Source organism: Pteropus alecto, unplaced genomic scaffold (genome assembly GCF_000325575.1).
Source record: "Pteropus alecto unplaced genomic scaffold, ASM32557v1 scaffold74, whole genome shotgun sequence".
Lineage (NCBI taxonomy): Eukaryota > Metazoa > Chordata > Mammalia > Chiroptera > Pteropodidae > Pteropus > Pteropus alecto.
The window spans coordinates 1,624,489-1,634,224 of record NW_006436291.1 but is presented as its reverse complement, the minus strand read 5'-3'; the positions used below and the strand labels follow the sequence as shown (position 1 = coordinate 1,634,224).

The 9,736-nt window shown below is 57.1% G+C and overlaps 1 protein-coding gene across 1 annotated transcript in view; it reads right to left on the bottom strand.

Moving 5' to 3' along the window:
* EBF3 (early B cell factor 3) overlaps positions 1–9,736 on the bottom strand; it is a 109,743-nt gene that overhangs the window by 31,778 nt on the left and 68,229 nt on the right. The window contains exon 5 of the mRNA XM_025047548.1: positions 3,080–3,161. Within this exon, the coding sequence (XP_024903316.1) occupies positions 3,080–3,161 (82 nt within the window). The remainder of the gene's footprint in view (positions 1–3,079; positions 3,162–9,736) is intronic.

Here is a 9,736-nt window from a genome sequence, read left to right as displayed (position 1 = left end):
TGGCCTGGCCGCCCCGGAGGCCGTCACGGCCCACAGGCCGGCACGGCGTCCGGTTCGGTTCGGTTCTGACTCCGCTGCTGCTCTTCGAAGCCTGCTCCCTGATTACGGTCCGATCTCCTATCATGCCAACAAGTGAATTCGAGTCAGAGATGCCTTCTTCTGGCCGTTAGCTTCAGAAACACCCCTCTGGCCACTCATTTTAAAGCTGCTGTTTTGATCGATCTGTTCACATATTGATTAGATAGTTTAGCTAATTAAAATTTAGTCCGCTCGAGACCGTCCTCCCTAGAAAACTTGAGAGAATTCAGTTGCCAAGAAAAAAAGGCTTCAGAAATCGGAGGCATCTCCACGCCCCACGCTCTGCCATCCAAACGCCCCCTCACATCCAGTGTCTGGTCATGAACTTGTTCGCCTCTGCCAAGGCCGACTTGAGTATGAACAGTGAGAGGGACCCAGGGAACGTATCCTTTCTCAAGTCCCCTGCCAGGGTGCGAGGACCTGATATGCCCAGGGACCGTCCTCTCTGCTGGAGTGACAGGCTTCCCGTCCCACGTCCAGCCCCCGAGGACGGCCAAGGCAGGGAGGGGGACGGCCTCGCTGACCCCACACACCACCCCGGGGGCCCTGGGACAAGCATCCCCGCGTGGCACCCACGGATGCTCTCGGGAAGCAGGCGATCACTCCCGCCTGGCGATTCTCCTTTCGGGGGGGTGTCTGTGTGGCACATGCTCTCCAGAGCAGCTGGAACGGCAAGGACAGGGGCCCAGGGGCCCGTCTGCATCTCACAGCAGGTTCACGGGCTGGGCCTGGGTTTGGGGCGCAGGGAGCCTGGCGCTTTGCCGCGTGTGGGCAGCAGGGAGGGCCAGCACCCCTAGGGAACACACCCCACAGAGAGATGTGCAGCGTGAGCAGGTGAGTGGGGCACCAGCGGGGCTCACGTCCGCATCTGCCCCCCACACTGGGCTGTGTGTGTCGAAACACGCCCATAAAATGCCTACGAGAGCCGAGGCTGCCGTGGGCCTCAGCAAAGGAGGATGCACCGGCATCAGCTCCTGTGCAGCAAACGCGCCACACAGCTCAAGGCACTAATCATCGGGGAATCGTGGGGCGCCCCGGCCTATGTGGGAATTCTCGGCACTGTCTGAGAAATGTCTCTGTAAACCTAAAGCTGCTCTAAAGCAAGTTTATTCGTAAAAAAATAAATAAGTCAAATGTTTAAGAGTCCAATGAAAATCAGAGCTGCGTACGTGCATACGGATGCGTGTTAGTAACTCATCTTCTATTTAAAAGCCTCTCGGGCCCCGCAGGCAGACTGAAGTGGGGGCAGTACCCACTGCGCCCCCAGGGGCTATCTTGCTGGGGAATCGTCCTTGACGAGTCTCCCCCATGGGCCCTGCCAAAATTTCGGGGGCCTCCACCCCATGGGGCCACTCTGAACCTCGAAATACTGCCAGGTGTCGATTTGGATACCTCGGCATGCTCTCTGACTGCTGCCCACAAGGCGGCCTTCTCCCCGGCCCCGGTCGGGGGAGGCTCTGACACCGCCTGGGCGCCGCTAGGGGCCTGGCTGCTCTGCCCAGAGGACGCACGGCTGCTGCCGCCCCGCCCTGGGGGTGAAGGAGCCAGCGCATGCCTGCCTGGGATGCACAGACACACCGCCAACGCTGAGGCACGGCCTGACCCTTTTAAAGTTCCTAGAGCATGACATGCTGAAGAAACGAGAAAGGCAGAAATAAAATGAAGGGCACTGTCTCCGCTCTGTCATGTATATGTGGGTCAGTCACCAAGGGAAAAGAGTGTAGTTCAACTAAGAAAACAGACAAGCCGTGTTTTGTTCCTCGGCCGTGGCCAGGCCCGCGGCGCACCTGCGGAAAGGTGCTCGGCTTGTGAGACCAGCTGGAAGCGCCGTGCGAGCCCCGACCTCCTGCTCAGTCCGGTTAAACCTCTGAGAGGCAGAGAGATTAGGGGAGAGACCGGAGGAAGTCTTTCTAGGAGCTGAGGGCTCCACTTGTGACTGATGCTGCGTGTGGCCGTCGAGGAACTACTGTGTGACTCGGCTCTGCTCAGGTGGATCGAGAGCGCCTGTGAAGGCCTGTGCAAGACAAATGGATGCAGGCCCGACTGTTTGCCAGAGACCCTGCCTGCGGCTTCAGAGCGTGGCCTGCGCGAGCCTGAAGACCCTTCTCTGATTGGCTGGTTGGTTGTAAGGGCAGATGTCACATTTCCCTAAAAGACTGAAGCAGAAGTTAAATTTCTAAAACCACCTTGAGCAACTTGCTGGTGAACTCATCCCATCTGGCAGTCACTTCCATCAGCAGGCAAGTTCCTCGCAGGCTGGTAGGGACCAGCAGCAGTTTCGTGACCCAGCCCAGAATATTTTTACAACTAAAATCAGCAAAATAATCCATCATGTGTGCAGAATACCCTTCATCTTGAAGTAACCTTCAAATCACTCACAAAGGCAAGAAGAATATGGAATTTGCAGAGGCCTGCATCTGACAGGTGTGGCTCCCTTCGAGGGGCGCCCAGGCCTGGCGTATCCCCGACAGGCTGACCTGTGGCTCTGCCCCCGGGAAAATCCACCAACCGACTGACCCCTGAGAGACCGCCAGCGTGGGCTCCCAATGCTCGTCAGCGGGGCCTGGACAGCCACGTATAACAGAGGAAATGGGCTAAATCAGACGCTAATGTTAAGAAGACTCTATTTGGAAGAGAAAATCCTAAAACAGTCCTTTTGAGACACACCCACGGGACTTACCATGGTAGAAAACAAGTGGGAACCCGGTTAACCTACAGCCCTGGTCACTCCGGGCCGGGACGTCCCGAGTGCCCGCCCCGAGGGCGCTCCCCGTGCCCGCGGCAACAACATGGCCGTGTCCTCAGAGCTGGTTTCCACGCCCCGTGGGCCGCGACCGGGCTCTGGGACCAGCACAGCGAAGACGCCAGATCACCATTAGAGCATTAGTTTAGCCAGCGCACCGGTTCTGGCTGCTCCAAAGCCCCTGAGCACTAAAGGCCGTGCAACGTCAGCGCTCGGCCTGCGCGAGGCCGCCCGCGGCCGCGTCCGGGGGAGCCGTACCTGGAATCTCCGCATATCCCGGGGGTTGCCCGCATTCTTCAAACAGTTCTGATTGCACTTGAGGAAAAACTTTAGAAAGAATCTACGGAAATACAAAAGATGGATATTTGTTAGGGTCATCAGACAAAAGACACAAACGCTCCGAGACACGTTCGCGTGGGGGCCGTGGAGACGGCCACACAGACCGCCTCCGTGCGTGAGGCCGCGGCGGACACGGCTCGACGTCATGGGTTTCCAAGTTCTGGGACGACAACTGTGGCCTGGAGTGGCCATTTCTTGCCTAGGTTTTTGCACGAGTGACTGTTAACCACTGAGCAAACACTCGCCCCAGAGGGGCTGGCAGCAAATAAAAACCTGAGACGCCTAGTTAAACCTGACTTTCGGGCAGTTTTTTTAGGATAAGTCGTGCTGTGGGACATACCCATCCTGAGCAATTATTCCTCGTTTATTCGAAACTCATTTACCTGTTCCTGCTGCATTCCACCTGGCGGCCCCAGAGGACACCGCTGCCGAGGTAAACACGCTTCTAAAGACGGGTTTTAAAAGTCACAAGAAATACAACTCTTAAGAGAAGAAAGGGTGTGGGAGTGTTGTTTTAGGGGCTACGATGCGTTTTGCAAAGATTTATGTGTGTGTTTATGGCGACGATCGACGCCTTTGCTGTGGAGATGTAACCGCCACCTGGCGGAGGGCAGGAGAGACACGGGCACCTGGGGCGCACGCGAGCACCCCGGCACGCGCAGGCACCCCGGCACGCGCAGGCACCCCGGCACGCGCAGGCACCCCAGGGCACATGTGAGCATGGTGTGCGTCCCGCCACGCCCTGCCCTTGGCTTTGAGGCATGAGGATTCCGGGGTCCTGGCCGCATGTTGAGAGGCCGTGACAAAAACGGCATCATGCTGGCCTCCCCATTCCCGCACACTCGGTGACAAATGCAGAAGCTCTGGCTCACAGTACGGACAGCGGGAGCCTCGCTGTGACTCAACCATGGAGACGACAGGTTTTGTCTCTGCACCCCCTCTGCCTCATCTTGAGAAGGCCACATCCGTCGTGAGCCAAGGCGGTGGCATCTCTACGCTGACATGCGCTCCCCTCGGGGGTCTAAGTGTCCTGTCCAGCAAGGCCCCACGCCAAGGCCTTCTCCATCTGCTCTCCGAACAGCACCTGGCCTACTCGATGACCACGAAGTTTCTATGAAGTTTCACGTGATTTCCTTGAACTCGACCTTGTGCTGTTCCTTGTTGACGACGACCGTATCCGAAAATAAAAAGCCTCGGCGGACGGAGCCATCTCTCTAACGCGTTCCCGACGCATCCTGACGCCTTTCGCCAGGGCAAACCCCCGACGGATGGGCAGAGAAGAGCGGCCACTTAATCAAACGTCCTTGCGTACGGCAGGGCCTCGCTATTTCAGGCCGGAATTTACATCTTTTATTAACTCACCTCACCTATGCGCTTGGCTCACGCTGCCTCTTAACACCATCTGCCGCCAGCACACAGTAAGTCACTGGATACTCCACCCACCAATTTTTCCTAACAACCGCCGTGCAATTAAACCCCACGCGCTCTGGGCGAGGTGAATTAGGCGCACCTGCGGCCACGCGGCTCTCGCGCTGCATCGGAAGGGGCCTAACAAGGTGAGGGCGGCAGAGTCATCGTCCTGTCAGGCAATTAGGTCCTCACTTCGGGGACGGCCACGCGGTGCAATTATGCCACACATCACCACCCGGCTAATCTGAGCAGGCGCCGCCTGGGAGGCTGCTGGCCTGCATGGGGCCGCCTCGGAGCCCCTCTTGTGACAGTCAGCTCTCCCCCACCCAGAGGGGGCTTCCTTAGATGCCTCGACGTCTGCTTAGCCAGCTCCCCCTGCCACCTCCGAGCAAGCAGGGCAGGTTTGGAAGGTCTGACCGGGCACGGCTGTGAACGTCGCCGGGCGCGGGTCTCACCTGCCATCAGGTGCGGGTTAGCCAAGTTGGGTGCCGAGCCCCGTCAACGCCAAGTGTTCTCCAGGGTTGACTCTGGGGCCGGTGCACACACACGTGCACACACACACACAAAGATGCTAGCACTCAAATGCACGCACTTGCACACGCACGCACATTCACGTGTGCACACATGCTCGTGCAGCGCACACGTGCATGCATACACATTTGCACATGTGTGTGAACACATGTGCATGTAGACACACGTGTGTGCACATGTGCCTGTGCATGTAAGCACGTGTGTGGTCACGTGCACACGTGTGCGCGCATGCCTGTATAGGTGTGTGTGCGTGCGCGCACATCCACATGCATGTGTGCACACACATGGATGCACATGCACGCACATGTACATGTATGCTCGTGCCGCGCACACGTGCATGTGCACGCTCGTGTGCACGTGTGCGCACGTGCCCGCATGCATCGACACACATACATACACACACGTGTGCACATGTGCATGCGCACCCGTACATGTGCATGTGCGCGCGTGCACGTGCGTTTTGGATGTGTTCATGGCAGTTTTGCTCGTCTTCCGGCGTCTCCAGCAGGCTGTGCGCACGTGCCCGCATGCATCGACACACATACACACACGTGTGCACATGTGCATGCACACCCGTACGTGTGCATGTGTGCGCGCGTGCACGTGCGTTTTGGATGTGTTTATGGAAGTTTTGCTCGTCTTCCGGCGTCTCCAGCAGGGCTGGCGCTGGGCGGGGTCTGTGGTGTGTGGCCCCAGACAGCAGAACCCCTTTCAAGCCGTCAAGTCCCAAGCACGCAAACCAAGTAAGGGGTGACAACTGCTGGGACAGGGGGAAGGGGAGCCTTACACTTACTTTCACCCTCGTTTGGGTTACACTTAACTCGAGGACCCAATTAAGCCTCACAGGGTAGACGGGCACGGCCAGCAGCACGTGACAGCTGACGCCGTCTAGTTACACGTGGGGCACACGTACGTGTCCCGCCAGCTAGTGCTCAGGGACGTGCGCTGGGGCGGTGCTTGGGGAGCGGGTGAGGAAAGCGGACGCCCCACGCACAAACCCAAACAGTAATTCCCACCACTTACTCAACTGCCCTTTAACTGGCGTTTTGCTAAGAAATATCTGACGACCACTTTACATCGCTCACTTCCAGGGCCTGGCACACAAAGGATTTAATACTCTTGTTATGAAAGGAAAAATCTTTCCGATGTCAGAAAATCTTTGGCTTTAACACCAATAAACTCTTTATTACTGCTAAACATGGATCTGCTGCTCGATGGCAAAGAGACGATAAAAACCCTAACCCGTCATTAGTACATTTCGCTTAATTGTGCGCCGTGCGCTTCCCGCGGCAGCTGTTGGCCCATCATCAAAATGACCATTATGTACACTAATCCCCTGACCCTGTCTTTATTTCCCTAAAGAGTCATCGTCTTCCACAGCAGGTACGAGAGTAAATCAAGCTTGAAATATGGGCTTTATTTACTTGTGTCTCCCAGGCAGGAAAGAAGGCAGCAGCCCGGGGCACAGGCCACACGCCCGCCAGCGCACCCCAGTCCTGCTCTGCTCAGGAACGGCACACAGGGCCCCGGAAAGTTCTCCGGGGCACTTAGGCGGGGGGCAGGTGTGCTCTCGTCACTTCGGAAGTCAAGTGTCCCCGTCAGGGTGTGCAGGGGACAGGAGGGAATGCCAGCTGGAGACCCCACCCACTCGCGAGAGAAGGGCACGTTCCAGCACCCCCCGAACGTGGACCGGGCGCCTGTGCCTGGGACGGCAGTGACCAGGGAGCCACGGGGTCCAGCAACTGCCACCCAGAGTCTGAGCTGGAAAGTCCCAGCCCGCCCTCCCCGCGGGGGGACGGCCTCACGCCTGCTCCACACGGAGCCGCGGCCGCTGAAGAAAGTTCCAACTTTGGTCCTGGTGGCGTCGGCGCCAGAGTCGGCTCAAACGACCCTCGTTCCTGGACACGTGGCGGGCCCGAGACGCCTTTCAGGCCCCGAACTAATAAGAGGCACCCAGTCTAGGTGTCACGCGGTGAGGGGCAGGCCCCCACCACAGCAACTAATTTCAAAGTCGGCTCCATTTCTGTGTGTTTAAGCTATGAATTAGTTCATTTATATTTACTTTTATGAAGCTGATTACCCAGAGCTTCTCTATCTGATGAAAATCATTTTAATTGTAGTGCGAGGCTCCTGTGTAATATCCATTACATTATGAACCGTTTAAATTCTACAGGGGTATCGTGCAAATTGGCCCTTTGTGAGCGAGCAGGCAATTAGGACCAAACAGTTCTCCTTCGAGCGGCTACACAACTTTGTGGCGTTGCTCAGGACAATCGGAAACAAAGGAGGCTGTTTAATTGTAATTTAATGGAATATCAAGGAGTCCGTGGCATTCGGCGCTGGCAACAGAGAGCAGGAGAGAAAAATTAGCCGCAATTATGTTTGATTAAAGCCATCCTTCTCAATAATCAGCGGTCCTGACAGGCCATGGGGCTCCAGTGGGTTCCAGGATGGCAAAAGGTGTTGGGCGATATTAGGGCCAATAAAGGGGATATTAGCATAGCTAATTACAGCCCTACAAAGCCTGCAAAGGGGGCCTCTGTGTATTGTAATGTGTAGAATAATTGGCCGAGGCCGTTATCAATTACGTAAGGGATGAATTTGGTTTGTCAGGGAAAAGCTGAGGAGACCGTTTCACCTGACACCGTGCCTCTGCCTCCCGTTCCGGCAGCGAAGAACTTGCCACTTTTACCAAAAGCTGTGACCTAGCAGTGGCAGACCGCTGAGGAGATCGTGGCGCCGGCAAGCGCTGGTGGCCGCGGCCCCGCGTCCTCGCCACCGGCCCTGCCACCCCTGCTGGTCCCCTAACCGAAGCCCTCAGTCGCACAGTGATGCTTTCTTCCTTCTGGCCAAGGGAGAAACAGACTGTCTCCTTGGAAAGTCAGGGGCGCTCTGGTGACGGGGGTGGGGGCGGGCGCCTCGCGCGGTTCCAGCGGCTGGCCTTTGGCGTGTGGATGGCACGCGTATGAAGTCGCCGATTCTCAGCATCTCAGGAACCCTGCGTGCAGGGATTTTTTAAAATTTTTAATTGTTACTTTTTAGACGGTTGTGGGGTTGGTCTCGACAGTGCCTGGAAGCGTGAGTGACAGAATGCTCAAGGGGCAAGCCCGAGGGGCCGGGCGACGCAGGACGAGGTTCCTCTGCCGCCACCTCGGCACCGGTGAAGTGCCACTCAGCGCCGAGAGCCCGGGCCCCCTCGCAGGCCCCTCCGGTCTGAACTCCAGCCCCGGGCCCCGCAGGCCCACCGTCTCTTCTGGCCCCCGACACCGGAAGCCCGAGTCAGGAATGAAAAATGCTGGTCTCTTCCATGAGTGGCGGGGGCTCAGTCTTCCGCTTTAAGGCAGAGGTCTCACCACGCAGCCCACGAGCGTGGCGATGCACAGGCCTCCGTGCCATCCCCAAAAGCCCAAGGTGTTCGTGTGCGTATCATGGTGCTGACAGCTTCTGGAGGGTCCTGGGAACCACAGACACCCCATTCCAATCGAGCCCTCTTCCCCTCCCCCCCATTTTCAGCTACTGAATTCAGAAGTCAAAGCCGGGATATTTTAATACGTAATAGCCATGACACAAAAAGTGAGCACGGAACACCAACCTGAAAACATGGCTGTAAAAGTCACCGCCCACTGGTGGGTGCGGGGGCTGGAGAGGGGGGAAGTGTCGGGGGGCTGCCTGAGGGGCTCGGGGTTCCTCGTGGGGTGACGAAAATGTCTGGAACTAGACAGCTGGTGGCTGAACCACCCTGGGAACATCCTGGGTGCCGGTGAATGCGCACTTCGAAATGGTCCGTTTCCAGCCATGTCACTCACACCTCCCTCCCCTTGTGACAAAAACGACCCCAGCCCCAGAGAGAGAGAAGGGCCCGCCCCCCGCGGGGTGCCCGTGGCTGCGGCTCTGCCGGTGCGTCTGCGCTCTTGGAAAGAAAGAGTTAAAGCTTCAAATTAAAAGATAGAGCCTTTAAGAGACTCTTCTCTGATAAGAAAGTGACCGGTGAAGTGCTTCCTCGAAGTCCCTGCTAATTACTGGAAGTCCCCGAAAGCAGTGGCCGCAGCTGTGGCGGGCGCACGCCGGCCATCAGTGGCTACAGTATTGATTGCTCAGCAATCCTAGCTGATCGGGTCCTGTGCTTGGAGACAATGTGCCTCCTTCACAAACCCTGTAATGAGCAGTTCCGATACACGCCTGCATTCTGCTGACATCAGATCTGTGCTCTGAGATAGTACACAGGTCAATACGTATCGGATTTCCAAAATGCGAGGGTCTTAATGCCAGGCCTCTCCTCTTCTCCCCCTCCTGCCATTAGCTATTACGGGGCTCACGTTCTCTAATGCCAGACGGGAGGAAAAATCTGGTCCATTAGTCTGATTTATTCTTCAAATATGCCATGACAAATCGCTTTAACACCAGACTTATTAAATTCTTGTACATTTCAAGTTATGGGTCTCATACACTTGTGGTGCCTCGGTGACGTCATCACGGAGGGGGCAGAGGGTAACGGCACTGGCTTTTACGGCTGTGCCCAGATGTCCTTTGTGAGGGCCCCCTCCCCCGGGACGGAGGTCTGGGCCGCCTGGCCCCCCCTCGGTGGGTCCCCGTGCTCCGTGGGCCCCGTGCCCCGCACGTGCGCCGTCCTGCGTG